The sequence below is a fragment of the Rana temporaria genome, chromosome 5 (genome assembly GCF_905171775.1).
Source record: "Rana temporaria chromosome 5, aRanTem1.1, whole genome shotgun sequence".
Taxonomy (NCBI): Eukaryota; Metazoa; Chordata; class Amphibia; order Anura; family Ranidae; genus Rana; species Rana temporaria.
In genome coordinates, this window is record NC_053493.1 from 290,983,761 (window position 1) to 291,002,618 (window position 18,858).

Below are 18,858 nucleotides of genomic sequence, written 5' to 3' on the forward strand. Positions count from 1 at the left end.
TCATGCGTACTGGCACTGTCAAACCTGCAATTTATTTATTTTGTACGGAATAAAAAAATAAATAAAAAATGTTTTTAATCAGGTAAATAAGATATTTTTCATTCTGCAGCAGGCTCCTTTTCGTGTTTTCTATGCTTTCACTTGCTGTAAAAGCCAGTTGCTTACAGAACATACTAGTTTAAGCTGCAATTTACATACATAACTGAATGACTCATTCCCTCTCTCTGGACAGTTCACTCTGAAGTTTCAATTCGCTAAATCATAGCTTCAAAGACGACATTGTTTGCTGTGTAGTCTCTTTAGAAAACCAAAATGTTTATTTGTAAGTCAAAGAAACAACCGTTTAACTATGTATAAACTTTGAAAAAAAAACAAAAACAAACGAAAATAAAACTGACTCCAAGCCATTATAGTTTCCATTTAAACCAACAGCCAATACTACAATTAAAGTGTTACTAAACCCAGAACATGGAAATGCAATTATTTAACCCTTTCATGCATAAGCCTATTTATGACATTTGGTGTATACAAGTTAAAATCCGTATTCTTTGCTAGAAAATTACTTAGAACACCCAAACATTATATATATTTTTTTAGCAGAGAATCTAGAGAATAAAATGGCGATTGTTGCAATATTTTATGTCACACGGTATTTGTGCGGCGGTGTTTTAAACGCAACTTTTTGGGAAAAATTTACTTTCATGAATTAAAAAAATGAAAAAAGTAAAGTTTGCCCAATTTTTTTGCATAATGTGAAAGATGATGTTGCTCCGAGTAAATAAGATACCAAGCATGACAAAGTATATATAATGTGTTTAAATATTAAGGTAAACCATGAATTATATATGAACAGCGCTTATGTGTGTATGACCCACACAGTGAATAAATAAACAAATGTAACACAATAAAAATCCAAATGATTCAAAACCCGTGACTGAAAGTGTTCATAAGCAAAGAATAACAGTTCGTGGAAAAGCAATAAAGAAGAAGAACTTCTTTCCCTCTTTCAAAGTGTGAAATCTTCAAAGTAAGTTAATTCAAAGAATTCTTCCACCACACCCGATGTGAAAAAAAAAAAGTGATTCCTTCACCAATAAAATTGGCCACTCACCAGAATGATTTGCCTAGCACTCTCGTGTTTCGGCACAATAGCATGTAATAATTGGTTCAAACCATTAGGCGAGCTTTTCCCATGAATAAGTCAGGTTTATGACGAAACATGTCGGGGGCGTGGCTACAATTTGACCTTTGACCACCTATCAACGTGAGAGGCCAGTGCAGTGACTTGCTTGCGCTAGTGACCAGCGCTTGTTCGTTTCTTTGTTTCACGCCAGCTCTTTTTGGCTACCAGCACAGAGTGTGGATCGAGTGTTGTGAGTTACCTGGTTGTTCTTTCCTGGGTCCGCCGTGACCGTAGTTTGCCAGCCGCACAATATTGAGGAATTTCTGCTGTGTTGATTCACAAGTTTTATTTTTGGCATTTTGTGAGTGCATTATTTGCAGATTTTTTATGTGGTGTGTTATTAAACTGTTTTTACGTTATCACACTATGTTACATTTTCTTCATTATTTATGAGGATCTTACTCACTACTTGGTTGGGAATGGAAGCTCGCCTAATGGTTTGAACCAATTATTACATGCTATTGTGCCGAAACACGAGAGTGCTAGGCAAATCGTTCTGGTGAGTGGCCAATTTTATTGGTGAAGGAATCACTTTTTTTTTTCACATCGGGTGTGGTGGAAGAATTCTTTGAATTAACTTACTTTGAAGATTTCACACTTTGAAAGAGGGAAAGAAGTTCTTCTTCTTTATTGCTTTTCCACGAACTGTTATTCTTTGCTTATGAACACTTTCAGTCACGGGTTTTGAATCATTTGGATTTTTATTGTGTTACATTTGTTTATTTATTCACTGTGTGGGTCATACACACATGAGCGCTGTTCATATATAATTTATGGTTTACCTTAATATTTAAACACATTATATATATATATATACTTTGTCATATTTCTTCTTTAAAACAGCAGCTGTGATTCTCTTCTATTGTACAGTCCTAAGCGCAGAGGTGTGTGTCATTAGGGCGCGTTTATTTTGATCACACTTCTTTTTAAGATACCAAGCATGTCAAGCTTTATAATTGCACGCACTCGTGGAATGGCGACAAACTACGGTAGCTAAAAATCTCCATAGGCGACGCTTTAAACTTTTTTTACGGTTACCAGGTTAGAGTTACAGAGGAGGTCTAGTGCTAGAATTATTGCTCTCGCTCTGATGATCACGGCGATACCTCACATGTGCGATTTTAACACCGTTTTCATATGCGGGCGTGACTTCTGTATGCGTTTTCTTTGTTGCGCAAGCTCTCGGGGAGGGGGGCGCTTTAAAAAAAAAAAACATTTCTTATTCATTTTTATAATATTAAATTGTGTTATTTTTTTTAACATTTTGATCACTTTTATTGCTGTCACAAGGAATGTAAACATCCCTTGTGAGAGTAATAGGTGGTGACAGGTACTCTTTATGGAGGGATCGGCGGTCTAAAAGACCCCCGATACCTCCTTTGCACTTTAAAGTATTCAGATCGCCGAAAACAGCGATTCTGAATACCGTGTACTTTTTTAAATCCGGCGCCATTGGCAGCCGAGAAACCCGGAAGTGACGTCATGACGTCGCTTCCGTGTTTACATTGCGTAGACTGAATGAAAGCCGTTTATGGTAGGGGTTTGACAAATTTGCTTGGAATCTAGGAGCCAGCTAAAAAAGTTAGGAGCCAGAAAATGCGCCCCGTCCCGACGAGCTCGCGCACAGAAGCGAACACATACGTGAGTAGCGCCCGCATATGTAAACGGTATTCAAACCACACATGAGGTATCGCCGCGATCGTTAGAGCGAGAGCAATAATTCTAGCTCTAGACCTCCTCTGTAACTCAAAACATGCAACCTGTAGATTTTTTTTAAACGTCGCCTATGGAGATTTTAAAGGGTAAAAGTTTGTCGGCATTCCACGAGCAGACGCAATTTTGAAGCGTGACATGTTGGGTATCAATTTACTCAGCGTAACATTATCTTTCACAATATAAAAAAAAATTGGGATAACTTTACTGTTGTCTTATTTAATTAAAAAAAGTGTATTTTTTCCCCAAAAAAGTGCGCTTGTAAGACCGCTGAGCAAATACGGCATGACATAAAGTATTGCAACGATCGCCATTTTATTCTCTAGGGTGTTAGAATAAAAAATATATATATATAATGTTTGGGGGGTTCTAATTAGAGGGAAGGAGATGGCAGTGAAAATAGTGAAAAATGACACACATTAGAAGTGCTGCAATGCCAATGTAATGTAATGCCAACGGCCACCACCAGATGGGCGCCAGCTCACAGAAGCTTCCGAAGAGCTTGGGACTTCACAAGGCCGCGGCCTCGCCGTGATCGCACGGCAGGGGCGCACGGAGACACAGGATCCTCAATTACAGGCACCAGGTCACAATTTGTCGCCAATCTGACCTGGCGCCCGGATATTGTCGACCCCTCGTTTACGGCTTAGTTTCAGTCTGCGCCTGGACACTGGAGGCGCCAGGTCGAGGATCAGAGCGGCTCTTAGATCTTTCCTTTTCTGTTTATGGTCCAATATTTGTTGCTGACCTTCGAGGAATCTGACATGAAATCATGCTGTCTGGTATATCTGCGTTTTTGATTTCTGCCTGCATTACTACCTGGTAACACAGGACTCCATGCCTTAAGGCGAGAGTATCCAACCTTATCAGTGGTGAAGGGATCACTTATTGTTTGAGCCAACGTCACCGGTTAAGTTATCTGGAATTTGTTGTCACACATTTTGGACTTTTATTCACCTTTATTTGGACTTTTTTTTTTTCATATTTCTGGATTTGTTGCATCATTTGAATCCTGCACATTATATTTGTCATTTTGCGCTGCACTTAATTTTTCTATATAGCTAGAAACCAGTGTCTAAAAACGGCCATTTATCCGCGTTTGCGTCTAGAAGCATTTGAAAAAAAATAAAAAAATTCTTCCAAAATGAAAAACGTCTAAACAAAACACTGCTAAACATGAGATGCCGTGTCTAGCGCTTCAACTGGCTCTAAACACAGCTTCTGAACTAATTTTTTAGGGTCCAAGAAAAAGCCTCTAAACCCAACTGCCTAGAGACGACTATAAATGAACCTGTGTACATGTACTGATAACAGAGGAGAGTTCAAGAGCAGTTGAAAAAAATGCCCAACTGCTCATAAATGCCCGTTTACCAGCAGCAGTGTACACGAGGCCTAAACCTGTCCATGATCCTGGTAATTCCTAGCTAAGTGCAGAGGTTTTTTTTTCTTTGCATTAAGCAGTAAGCAGCCTACCTATCAAATGGACCAACACTGCGTGAAAAGCCTCCTTGCGCCATTCCTTTTGATAAATGCACGGAGCCTTGCTAATAAAATACATTATGTAACACATTAACAGAAAAGTTTAGTGTGTATGGGGAATATGAAGAGGAAGAGAAGAAGTGACTAACAGCTTTTATGAGACAAAGCAAGACAGATGTCTTCTGAGAGAGCACTGACACAAGCACACTTCATAAAAATTAGCTTCTCTGAAGTAAAAGTGACTCTTCAAGGTTACCCTGACATAAAACTTGTGAAGCAGCGGCTGCATGTGGATGCTGCATATCTCATCTTACTTTCAGAAGTTAAATAAGACCGGATCTACACAAACTGTCAGTGTTCTGAGGAGTTCAAGACATTCAGCATCCAAAACAAATGTGTTCAATTTTAGCATTTTTATTAGAAGCTCAATTCAAACTGTACATAGATTATAGAATTTTAACTGCTAAAAAAGCACATAATTTACCAAAACATAGGGTATGATTTTTTTCAGAGTACCCAGCTAGAGAGATGATCTATAAACGACACTAAAATTTGACTACACCATAAGTACAGGAGATGCAGTCAAAGACAGACGGTATGAAATGCAATGGAACATCTACAACCTTAATAATAGATTACAGTAGAATTCACTTGAGAGTGCATGTAGTGAGGTACCAATGGATGGCAGACATAATTTTAACAGGCAAATAAAATGTGAACAACATTATTACATCAAAGCAAACCAGTCATTATAATGAATGATAAATCGGTCACAATTCTGAAAACATATACAGAGCAATCTTTTGTTATTAAAAGATACAAAAATTAGGTTTATAGCTCTATACAACAACATCCTCAAATATACAGGTGATACTAGAAAAATTTGAATATTGTGCAAAAGTTCATTTATTTCATTAATGCAACTTAAAGGTGAAATATATGAAATCGTTCAAGTCGTAATTTGTCATAATTGTGATAATTATGGCTTACAGCTCATGATAACCCCAAATCCACAATCTCACAAAATTTGAATATTGTGAAAAGGTGCAATATTCTAGGCTCAAAGTGTCCCACTCTAATCAGCTAATTAAGCCATAACACCTGCAAAGGGTTCCTGAGCCTCCTGCTGCTAACGGTGATCTTGCGGCGAATCCGCCGCAGAGACCACCGTTGTCGTTTACAGGACCGCTCACAGTAAAGATGGATATCTCGGTTGTGGCAGCAGCTGCTGCCGTTACCGAGATATCCATCTTTAAAGTACCGACGTATATGTACATGAGAGGGTCCTTAAGTGGTTAAATGGTCCCTCAGTCTGGTTCAGTAAAAATCACAATCATGGGAAAGACTGCTGATCTGACAGTTGTGCAGAAAACCATCATTGACACCCTCCATAAGGAGGGAAAGCCTCAAAAGGTAATTGCAAAAGAAGTTGGATGTTCCCAAAGTGCTGTATCAAAGCACATTAATAGAAAGTTAGGTGGAAGGGAAAAGTGTGGAAGAAGGTGCACAAGCAGCAGGGATGACCACAGCCTGGAGAGGATTGTAAGGAAAAGGCCATTCAAAAGTGTTGGGGACTTTCACAAGGAGTGGACTGAGGCTGGAGTCAGTGCATTAAGAGCCTGGACATGGGCTACAAATGTCGTATTCCTCTTGTCAAGCCACTCCTGAACAACAATATCAGAAGCGTCTTACCTGGGCTAAAGACAGACCAAACTAATTTTGCATCTCTCATTTGGAAACCAAGGAGCCAGAGTATGGAGGAAGAATGGAGAGGCACACACTGCAGGATGCTTGAAGTCCAGTGTGAAGTTTCCACTGTGTGTTGATTTGGGGAGCCATGTCATCTGCTGGTGTTGGTCCACTGTGTCAACGCAGCCGTCTACCAGGAGATTTTGTAGCACTTCATGCTTCCATCCACAGACATGCTCTATGGTGATGCCGACTTCATTTTCCAGCATGAGTTGGCACCTGCCCACACTGCCAAAAGCAACAAAATCTGGTTCAATGACTGTGGGATTACTGTGCTTGATTGGCCAGCAAATTCGCCTGACCTGAGCCCCATAGAGAATCTATGGGGCATTGCCAAGAGAAAGATGAGACATGAGACCGAACAATGCAGAAGAGCTGAAGGCCGCTATTGAAGCATTCTGGTCTTCCATAACACCTCATCAGTGCCACAGGCTGATAGCTTCCATGCCATGCCGCATTGAGGCAGTAATTGCTGCAAAAGGGGCCCAAACCAAGTACTGAGTACATATGCATGCCTATACTTTTCATAGGTCCGATATTGTTCTATGTACAATCCTTGTTTTATTGATTGCATGTAATATTCAAATTTTCAGAGATTGTGGATTTGGGGTTTTCATGAGCTGTAAGCCATAATCATCACAATTATGACAAATCACAACTTGAACGATCTTGCTTTGCATGTAATGAGTCTATCTCATATATTAGTTTCACCTTTTAAGTTGCAGTAGTGAAATAAATGAACTTTTGCACAATATTCTAATTTTTCAAATATTGCCTGTAAATAATGGTGTAGTTATTGTATTTCAGATATTACAAAGAATGGTGCAATATCAGGTGAGAACAATACCACATAGGATAATAGCTGACATTTGGCAAACATAGAAATTGTGGCGTGAACCAGCCATAAATCCAGAAAAATATATAGCCAAAATATAATAATGTATACGAGGACTCTAATCTGCCAAAAAATGCAATTCTGTGCAGCCAATTTTGTCATTAAGCTTAATCAAGAGCACTTTGTATAAAAAGAAAAAAAAACACACACACCACAGCCCAGACTGGACAATAAAAAAGCAGCACATTGAGGAGGTCACTCCATTGCTTTTACTGCTGACCCTCTGCTCTACCTGAATCCTGCTATATAGAGGATTACAGGAGGCAACACAAATCCAGATGCTTTTTTACTAACTGCATTTTAGAATACATTTACATTTTTAACTATTCAACTACTTTCTCTGGAGCTTTTTAATATATATCTGTTTCAAGTATAAGTATGTGACTTCTACAATAATATGGACTTCCAGAGCCCTAGCTTACAAAAAGGCTAAAACAAAACAATACACTATTGGAAAACCTGTAGAAGTACCAGGATTACTGGTTAAGTGTGAAGATTTGTACATTCAAATAAATCATTAATAGTTACATTTGTACATTTTCATTTTGTCAGGCTTTACTTGCATACAACAGGATTAAATGTTGAAATGAAAACCTGACCAGTAAAATAAATCTCAACAATAAAAGGCCTATGTGTAAAAGTCGAAAGCAAGTTCTTCAAGAAACCCACCAGCTGTTTTCCATGCATTCCAGCAAGCACAGGAAGACATCCGGAACATCCAGAGCCAGCTGCTTGAGACATGGAAAAATAGGATTTATTTTGCAAAAACAACCTATTTAAGGGAAAAGCAAATGAAAACATCTGGTGGTGCCTTAAATCAGTTTATCCTATTCTACAGAAAGCAGTTTCACCTACCTTTCGTCCGGTTTGTTTCTCTACCATGATGTTGCAGTCACTGTCGGAATTCTCACTTGGGGTTACTTTTGTGGATAATGTTTTGGGCATCTTATTATTAATTCAGTTCCCAAACCAAGTCAGCTTGATCATTATGTGCCTACAAGGAAAGAAACAATTGATTATGCTACAGCCATTATTTTCCAACCACACATTCAAATAATAATCACTTAAATTAATGTCAACTCTTAAGCATACATGTTGGGAAAGGGAAGTTAGATGTAACAACTACCTATGAAAAAGAAACTGTAAATTTCTGAACAATGTGCTTTGAATTTATAGGTTAGACAAGTAGGTGGATTACGGTAGAGGAAAAAAAGGGGACCAAAATGGTTATCAAGCATGTAAACTAGGGTTGTCCCCGATACCACTTTTTTTAAGACAGAGTACAAGTACTGATATTTTTTTTCCCCCCCAAGTACTCGCCGATACCGATTACCGATACTTTTTTTTAATGTCATGTGACAGTGACGCATTGAAACCTGTTGTGTCAGTTTAGAAGTCCTTTGATAACAGATACCAGCCAGTCTGCAGCCCTAATAGTAGGACAGAGAAAAAGGAAGTAATATTGTGGTCCAACACCTAACATGACAAATGTTTTACTGGTTGGAGTTCTTAGAATACAAAGAGGTACTTGGCAGCACTCATCTAATGCCCTATCTGCACACTATCAAAGGAAATGTGACATTTGTGATGAATGAAGTGTACTTGTTAGCATACTTCATACAAGCAGTTGTGCTCTACTGTGATGTAATAATCAAAAAAACTTAGCGTGTGAGAGAACATGGACTGATTCAGGACGGTTACAGTAGATTGTTAAACTAAACTACATGAATAAGGCGATTGCCTGATCCTATACCTGGGAGAGAGAGGCAGCGTGTAATGTCTGTGCAGTGGAATATTTTAGGTTTACTCCAAGATATGCGAGAGAAGTGGGGTGTGACACCTTTAAAGAAATGGAGATATACACAAATTCAGCAATTTGTAATGTCATTACCACAACCATTGCATTCAGGGGATAACGTATTGCCTATGGAGAGATTATATACTGTAGTGAATTAGAGGGAATGGTAAGAGAGAGACATAACCTAAAATACCATTGTATTTAGGTAAAGTGGAGCAAGAACTGAGCACATTATAGAGTGATTATTAGAAGTTAAAGATATTAAGACTGGCAAGCTTTTCCTCAGTTAAAGTGTCAATAGGATAATATTATATGTTACAGAATACCTTGTTAAACTAAATTACATGAATAAGGCGATTGCCTGAAACGATACCTGGGAGAGAGAGAGGGCAGCGTGTAATGCCTGTCTGTGTCCCGGTATAATCCTCAGATGGCGGCCATCCAGTGTACAAAAGCCGCGCCTGCTCCTCGTCCGTGATAGGGGAACTCAGTGAGTTGGTGTTCCGCCTATCACGGACATCCTCGTCCATGGGATGAGGATGAAAGGGTGTCCGTCATAGGCAGAACACTGACTCACTTGCTAGGAGTGTTCCCCTATCACAGACAAGGAGGCGGCGCGGCTTTTATACACTGGATGGCCGCCGTCTGAGGATTATACACGGACACAGACAGGCATTACACGCTGCCCTCTCTCTCCTAGGTATTGGATCAGGCATCGGGAGCATTTGCGTGAGTACAAGTACTCGCGCAAATGCTTTGTATCGGTACTGGGACAACCCTAATGCAAACCATTCCACAGCCAACCCATAAAGTTAAGCTAGGTATACACCACATGCATCAAACACAATGCCTGCCAGGCCAATTTCATGTGGCCCTAGCTGCAACACATCCTCCCCGTCTCTGCCCCCACCTCGTCTTAGCAGTCGGCAGAAAAAGGGAGGACATAACTCCCCCCTACAGCTCCTGTACCTTTCTGTAGCTGCAGCACCCCCTGGTCTCAGCATTCAGCAGACTCTGGCAGCTGACTCCCACCCTCCTCCATACCCTGCACGTTTTGCTTCCCAGCTTCACCCCCAGCTTCTTTCTGAAGTATGAAAGGGGGGGGGGGGTGCGCTGGACATCTGCTTATAATTAAAAGAACAATACAATTATATGCCAGCTGAAAAGGGTCGCACACGAGTGATATCGTCCAAAAGAAACTTTATTGGAGACTGCTCAGACAGAACACCATGGCAGAACCATGTTCTGGGTGAGCAGTCTCCAATAAAGTTTCTTGTGGCTGATACCAACGGCATGCATCACAACTTTTTTCAGACTTGCATCATCTGCTACAGGTGTGCGAGTGAGCTCCATGCTGGACTGTACCTGTCCTTCACAGCTTAACCACTTCCAGACCGCCGCATGTATATGTACGTCGGCAGAATGGCACGTACAGGCACATTGGCGTACCTGTACGTCCTTGCCTAGACGTGGATCGGGGGTCCGATCGGGACTCCCCCCCCCCCCCCCCCTTACATGCGGTGGTCGGATTCCCGCGGGGAGCGATCCGGGACGACGGCGCGGCTATTCGTTTATAGCCGCCCCATCGCGATCGCTCCCTGGAGCTGAAGAACGGGGAGAGCCGTATGTAAACACGGCTTCACTGTGGCGGCTGCATCGATCGAGTGATCCCTTTTATAGGGAGACTCGATCGATGACGTCAGTCCTACAGCCACACCCCCTACAGTTGTAAACACACACTAGGTGAACCCTAACTCCTACAGCGCCTCCTGTGGTTAACTCCCAAACTGCAACTGTCATTTTCAAAAACAATGCAATTTAAATGCATTTTTTGCTGTGAAAATGACAATGGTCCCAAAAATGTGTCAAAATTGTGCGAAGTGTCCGCCTTAATGTCGCAGTCACGAAAAAAAAACGCTGATCGCTGCCATTAGTAGTAAAAAATAAATAAATAATAAAACTATCCCCTATTTTGTAAACGCTATAAATTTTGCGCAAACCAATCGATAAACGCTTATTGTGATTTTGTTAACCAAAAATAGGTAGAAGAATACGTATCGACCTAAACTGAGGAAAATTTTTTTTTTTATATATGTTTTTGGGGGATATTTATTATAGCAAAAAGTAAAAAATAGATTTTTTTTCAAAATTGTCGCTCTATTTTTGTTTATAGTGCAACAAATAAAAACCGCAGAGGTGATCAAATACCACCAAAAGAAAGCTCCATTTGTGGGGAAAAAAGGACGCCAATTTTGTTTGGGAGCCACGTCGCACGACCACGCAATTGTCTGTTAAAGCGACGCAGTGCCGAATTGTAAAAACCCCTTGGGTCATTTAGCAGCATATTGGTCCGGTCCTTAAGTGGTTAAGTCTTAGGTTATTACTAAAACCAGCAATGATAGAATGCAGAGGCAATTATTAAAATGACAAAAAGTGTAGATGCATAATATAATTAATATATAATTACAGATAAAACCGGCCCTTTGGGGGCAACCATAATGCTGATGTGGCCCATGATGAACTGGAGTTTGACACTCCTGGAATATACAATTCGATGTCTCCCTGATGCATATAGTCTTGGGACTTGTCTTTTGTTCCAGTGTCATACTGAGCTATCTGGTTGGGGTGGCATCCAAGTCTGCCATGTAATGAGCCTATACTTTATTAAGAGAACTGGTTGGGTTTTAAGCAGTAGGTGGGGCCAAAATACATAAGACTATGACAATTAGACTAGAAAATATTATAAAAGCACACCAACTGAATGATAACCAAATTTGTTTAATGGCTGCAGTTTCACCCAAAGCGTCTGACTAACCGGTAAAGTGAAGCTATATTTTTGCCAATGTTTTACTTTTTAATTATTTATGTATTGTAAAAATAGATCTTTTATATATATATATTTTTTTTAATACTGGTATTTTTGCTTTTTTTAAATTAACATCACACTTTGCAGAGCATACTGTGTTTTCTAATAAGAAAGCCCAGCAGTTCTTTCTCCCTCCCGGAATGTCTGTAAACAGGTATGCGTATGCATTGTGATTAATTTATTATACATAACCCCACTGTACACACGATCGGAAATTCCGACAAGAAAAACGTGGATTTTTTTCTGACTGAATTTTGGCTCAAACTTGTGTTGCATACACACGGTCACACAAAATTCCCACCGGCAAGAACGCAGTGACGTACAACACTACGACAAGCCGAGAAAAATGAAGTGCAATGATTCTGAGCATGCGTCGACTGGATTCAGAGCATGTGTGTTTTTAGGTGCGTCTGAAAATTTGAGAACCAGCTCTCAAATTTATGCTGTCGGAAATTTCTACAGAAAAAGTCCGAAGGGACCTACACACAGTCGGAATTTTCGACCAAAAGCTCAAATCAAAATTTACTTGTGGGAAAATTTGATTGTGTGTACACGTTAGAGTGTGAAAACAAAAAAAGCTCCACGCTCACCAAAAATACTAAAAAATATATATAAAATAAAAATGTTGGCGCCCATCACGGTTGTGCTTTGCCACACCTAAAATGTCACTATATCCGTCCAGGGCAACAACATTGAAATGAGAAAACTGATTTGATAAAATACAATACAAAAAAACTAAAAGAATATATCAATATAATAAATCAATACTAGCCCTCTCTTAAAAAATCACAACCTTACATAGTTACATAGTTACATAGTTAGTCAGGTTGAAAAAAGACACAAGTCCATCCAGTTCAACCACAAAAAACAAAATAAAAAAACACAGTAAAATCCTATACACCCAACTTCATACCCACAGTTGATCTTAATCTTCTTATAGAGGTTTTTCTCCTTTGAATATCAATGTATATTATATCATACATGCCAGTTCCTCATAAGTGCTCCAATATACAATTTAAACGTGCCCCAGTGTGAAAGGGGCCCAAGTGCTCAGCTATCCTGGAAGTGTCACATCCCAGGGCCAAGCTTCTTTTTTGTTTTAGAGACCTGTTTACAAACCATTTGTGCTGGGAGGACAGGAGGCTTTCAAAAAAAGAATAAGACCTTTTTGTTTGGCATGGAAGGTCTGGAGTAAAGTACAGAATAACAGACTGAATCCCACTTTAGTGATCTATTGGGGAGTGTTAAAGTACACGTTTTACTTCTTCAAACGAACACGCAATGCGAGAGATGTCACATTTACAATGAACATGCCACACAGAGCAGCTGCATTACAGGAATACTCACATTGCCCCAATGCATACACAAGGGGGACACCAACCATCAAGGTAGGGGGGTATCGAATACAATGTATAGGAAGGGATAAAGCATGAGGTAATCTAAATAACTAAGGCACAGGTATTCATACAGAGAAGGGACAGACACCTGATTCCACACAATGAGCTCACAATGTAAACCTTGTGCTGTCATGTGATAGGGGTCCAGTACAAGCTGAGCTGACACTATACAACCTAAGACAGTCTATACATGTGACTGTGGTATGTAGGTGGCTCTCTATTAGTACATACCCGAGGCTGAACACAGGAGGTGCTCAGAGAAGAACAGGCTTCTTCCTCGCAGTGTATATCTATGAAGACAGCTGAGCATGCACAATACACTGCACACACACTTCCTGGATGGGAGGAGGAGGGGCAGGGCTCACTAAGTCAGGTGCACGCTGCACAGCCCATCTTAGCCAATCACATTCTGTGTGTGTTTGTACCCAGAGAGTAAAGCCTTGTGGTGTTTTGTTTAGCTTTTGTTCGATCAGTGCAGCCATGTCAAGTCATCTAAATGTAGATAACAATACCTACCTAATGCAGCTCCGCTCGGGACGTGCGTTCCACGAAGCTGCTGACGTCACTTCCGGTTATCCCATGCACAGGGAAACCTGGAAGTGATGTTGTAACTGCGATAGACCGCACCGCCCATGTCCTAGGGCGGTGCAAATGTCTATCATTCACCCAACCAAATATACACTACAGGCGCCTCTCTGGAAGCTATGTGGCGGGATGGAATGCGCCGCAAAGCCAGTTTAAAGCCTGCAAATTGAAACGCTGTGTCTGCAATCACATGATTGCATAGATGTGGCGTTTCCCATAGTGCACTTTGTCCGGCGCTCCAACACAGTGCACTGGAGGATGTCACGTAGCCCCACTGCTGATGTTTTGTCACGAGATACAGTGACTTCCTTATAGGGAAAAAATATGAGCCAAATTGATATTGCAGAATCATGTGTGGCATTCAGCATTTTAAATCACAAAACACTTTGCTAGTTTATATAACCATCCAAGTTGTGTAGTGCCCTACTCTGAACACTTGATCGTTTTTGTGTAAATTCATATGGTTTTGCTTTATTATGTATTATGTTAAACTGGCAGCTCATGCTTTTTTTTTCCCCCAGCGATTTAACTTTTTCATACTGATCACTCTTGGGTTCCAAGCTTAAAATAATAGTAGAAGCAGGCCTAGCAGTATGCTCACTGCTGCAACCGGCAACAGTAAAATCACCAAAACACAACAGTTTTGTTTTTTTTAAATAACAAACATGTTATACTTTTGCACAGAGTGGCCCCGATCCACATCTTCTGGGGTCCCTCGGCGGCTATATCTGGTCCTCCCCGCAAGAACTTTCCACCTTCATGCGCGCTCCTGTGATACAGCCGGAGGCTATAGTCGCTCACTGTTTTACTCGGGACCGCCCTCGGTGTGCCGCGTCATTGGATGTGATTGACAGCAGCGCGAGCCAATGGCTGCGCTGCTTTCAATCCATCCACTCTAGCCAATCAACGACCAGGCTGAGCGGCGAAGAGGATGTCGGGGGCGAGCGCCGCAGGTGAAGGGGCTCAGGTAAATAAAACAGGGGGGCTGGTATTGTCAGATATTTTTTCACCTTAATGCATAGGATGTATTGAGGTGAAAAAACATTAACCATTAGTGTCCCTGTTTTGATTTTGATGCAATGTGTTTTTATGTAAAGTCATTGAATCCAAATAAATCATGCAACCAGAAAATAGGCACTCTCCACAATAAAATGAACAGCAAATACCTGAAAGTTACAAATTCTGATAAACATGTGTGAAATGTGTTATGCTACTGCCCACATCTCTATCTGAAATGCTAGCTAACTCGCTGTGATGCTGAACCCTGTATATCAAAGTTTGAAAGATGATTCAAAACAAGTAAGCAGAGGAGGACTTCAGACCTTACTCTGACTTTCATTATCCACAAGCTCGATCCTGCTCAGCAAGTCAAAGCATAGAAGCTGGTGGATTACCAAAGATATATAGGCGCAGTTTTTTCTTCTTTTCTAAAGATATATAGTGCCTTGAAAAAGTATTGAATTCAGCCCCCTTTACTCTGAGACCCTTAACAAAAATCTAGTGGAACCAATTGCCTTCAGAAGTTACCCAATTAGTAAATAGTACAACTGTGTGTAATTTAATCTCAGTACAAATACAGCTGTTCTGTGTAGCCCTCAGGAGGTTTGTTAGGAGAACCTTAGTGAACAAACCGCATCATAAAAGCCAAGGATTACACCAGAAACGTCAGGTATAAAGTCGTGGAGAAGTTAAAAAGCAGTGTAAAGTTATGAAAAAAAAAAAAAAGCACTGTTCAATCCATAATCCGAAAATGGAAAGAGTATGGCACAACTGCAAACCTACCAAGACATGGCCGTCCACCTAAACTGACAGGCCGGTCAAAGAGAGCATTAAAACAGAAAAGCAGCCAAGAGGCCCATGGTAACTCTGGAGGAGCCGCAGAGATCCACATCTCAGGAGAGAGAATCTGCCCACAGGACAACTATTAGTCGTGCACTCCACAAATCTGACCGGACAAACGAAAGAAGGTGCTTTGGCCAGATGAGACCAAAATCGAACATTTTGGCCGAAAAGCAAAACGTTATGTGTGGTGGAAACCTAACATTGCACATCACCCTGAACACACAATCCAGCAGGGAAGCGGGTCAGAGTTGATAGAAAGATGGATGAAGCCAGATACAGGGCAATCTTAGAAGAAAACCTGTTAGAATCTGCAAAAGACTTGAGACTGGGGCGGAGGTTCACCTTCCAGCAGGACAACGAACCTAAACATACAGTCAGAGCTACAATAGAATGTTTTAGATCGAAAGCATATTCAGGTGTTAGAATGGCCCAGATAAAAGTCCAGACCTAAATTCAATTGAGAATCTGTGGTAAGACTTGAAACTTGCTATTTGAATATGACAGCGCTTGAGCCACTTTGCAAATTAAAATTGGCAAAATGTCACTATCTATTTGTGCAAAGCTGGTAGAGACATACCCAAAAAGACTTGCAGCTGTAATTGCAGCAAAAGGTGGTTCTATAAAGTATTGAATACAAATGCATGCCACACTTTTGACATATTTATTTTGTAAAACATTTGGAAAACCATTTATCATTTTCCTTACATTTCACAATTATGTGCCACTTTGTATTGGTCGATCACATAAAATCCCAATAACATATTTACATTTTCGGGTGCAACATGAAAAAAACTTGGAAAATTTCAAGGGGTGTGAATACTTTAAGGCACTGTACAGGTTGATCCAGCTTTCAAGCAACCTGAGGGTATCCAGGTGATTTCTGCCTGATCCTGCAGATTTCATGAACAAATAGAGATGGAGCATTTTGGATTCTAAAGTCCAAAGTTCTTTTACCTTAAAGCAGTGTTTCTCAATTCCAGTCCTCAGGCCCCCCCAACAGGTCAGGTTTTCAGGATTTCCATTATTTTGCACAGGTGATTTGATCAGTTTCACTGCCTTAGTAATCACCACAGCCTTTTCATCTGAGGGAAATCCTGAAAACCTGACCTGTTGGGGGGGCCTGAGGACTGGAATTGAGAAACACTGCCTTAAAGTGACACCAAGACCCCTTTCACACTGAGGAGTTTTTCATACCGCCTGAAAAACTCAAAAGCTTTCACACTGGGGTGATGTGCTGGCCGGACCGCTCCTAAAGTCCAGCCAGCTGCATCTTTGGAGCGGTGTGTTTAGCGCTCCTTCCCATTGAAAACAATAGGACACCACGGCTATATCGCCAGGAATGCGCCTCTGCAAAGGCGCATTGCAGGCGGTATTAACCCCTTTTCTGACGCTAGCGGGGGTTAAAACCGCACACCACTATCGGCCGAATACCGTCACAATTGAAAGGTGCCTATAGGTTCTTTTTTTATTAACAAACAAGTCATACTTGCCTCCACTGTGCAGCTCGTTTTGCACAGAATGGCCCCGATGCCGTTTTCTGGTGTCCCCCGGCATTTCTCTCAGATCCTCCTAGCATTAGATAACCCCCTCTGGGAAGCGTTCTCCCAAGGGGGTTACGGTGCGGGCACACTCCTGAGTCCTGCATTCGGCGTCCATAGCTGCCGAATTCAGGACTCGGTCCCGCCCTCCGGGCCCCGCGTCATTGAATTTGATTGACAGCAGCAGTAGCCAATGGCTACGCTGCTATCAATCTATCCAATGAAGTGCAGCGAACCCCGGGCAAAGATCCAGCATGTTCTCAACGCTGGACTTTCCAGGGCTCAGGTAACTAAAAACAGGGGGAGGGGGGGTGGTAATAGATGTTTTTCACCTTAATGCATAGGATGCATTAAGGTGAAAACACAGGAGGGTTTACAACTCCTTTAAAGTGGTATCAAAAGGTTAGGCTTAAAAAAAAAAAAACACACAAACATGTTACACTTACCTGCTCTGTGCTACATGTGTGCCAAGTTCCGGGTCCAGGGGCCCTACAACCGTCTGGTACCGGGTCCCCAAATTCCGGGAGATCAGGCGCAAAAAGTTGACTCGAGTATAAACAGAGGGGGGCATTTTCAGCACAAAAAAAATGTGCCGAAAAACTCGGCTTATACTTGAGTATATACGGTAGTAGTTTTTTTTTTTCTATTTCAGCCAGTGGAATAGATTTAGAGTTGGATGGAGGAATTCCTAAGCAAAGAAGGTCACTTGCTCAGCACTGCTGCCGTCCTTAGAGTGTCATTGTCACCGCCCTCCTTTCCATCTCATGGAGACAGAACTCCTGACAACCAGCTAAAACACATGTGAATTGTGCTACATTGCCAAAGGGATTAGAATTCTGTTCTGCCAATTTTGGGAACCAGCCACGACGCCATCACAAAGTCCTGAATATGTTTTTGAAATGTGCAAAGCGGTAATAGAAGACCGAACAGGGCATATACATTCCACTACACTAGATGCAGTTTGACCAAGAAAATGTTTGAGGTCATTGTGCATTTAACATTAATACTCTATAATCTACAGCCTTCTGTGAGATGGATACTGGCATCCTGCTGGCCGTTTTCCTCTTTCCAAACAGTAAAAATCACAGCACAAGCTGCTGAAATGAAAATCCAGTGTCTGAAAATATATGCACATTATAACTGCAGTCTAGCTTTACTAATATATCTTTACAGCAAAGAAGCACCTGGAACTCTCACACAGTGTCACAAAGAGCTTTCAAGTAACTGACAATTTAAATATAGAACTGCACATTCCAAAAGTATGATGTGAAAGCATGCATATAAATCTATGCTGAAAAACTGGTTACATGCACTATACCATAGAGAAAATTGATTTTACATGATAGAGGTGGTAATATATTCCTAAAGAGAAAATCCTCCAAAATTATTTACCTTGAAAATCAGCGAATCTGATAACTGTTCACTTTGATCAGTTCTTATAATGTTATAAAACAGCCAGAAACTGTACAGTACAGCGTCATGCCTTCTCTGAAAAACATACGTGGTGCAGGCCATTGAAACTGACATCTTTAACCACTTCAATACTGGACACTTTTAACCCCTGCCTGCCCAGGCCAAATTTTCGGCTTTTCACATTTTGAATGACAATTGCCTAGTCATGCAACACTGTACCCAAATTTTCCACACATATAGAGCTTTCTATAGAGCATTTAATAACCACTGTTTTTTCTTTTGATAAATGAAAAAACAAAAAAACAAAACAAGTTTTTAGATAGTTTTGATAAAACCGAGCTAAGATGTCTTCCTTAAGCTTATAATTATACGGTATACAGCAAATTATATCTCTGGGCGG

The 18,858-nt window shown here is 40.8% G+C and overlaps 1 protein-coding gene across 2 annotated transcripts in view; it reads right to left on the reverse strand.

Moving 5' to 3' along the window:
* ANKRD12 (ankyrin repeat domain 12) overlaps positions 1-18,858 on the reverse strand; it is a 174,443-nt gene that overhangs the window by 93,727 nt on the left and 61,858 nt on the right. For both annotated transcript variants that reach the window (XM_040353967.1, XM_040353966.1), the window contains exon 2: positions 7,875-8,013. In XM_040353967.1, coding sequence (XP_040209901.1) covers positions 7,875-7,964 — 90 coding nt within the window. In that variant the 5' untranslated portion in view covers positions 7,965-8,013. The remainder of the gene's footprint in view (positions 1-7,874; positions 8,014-18,858) is intronic.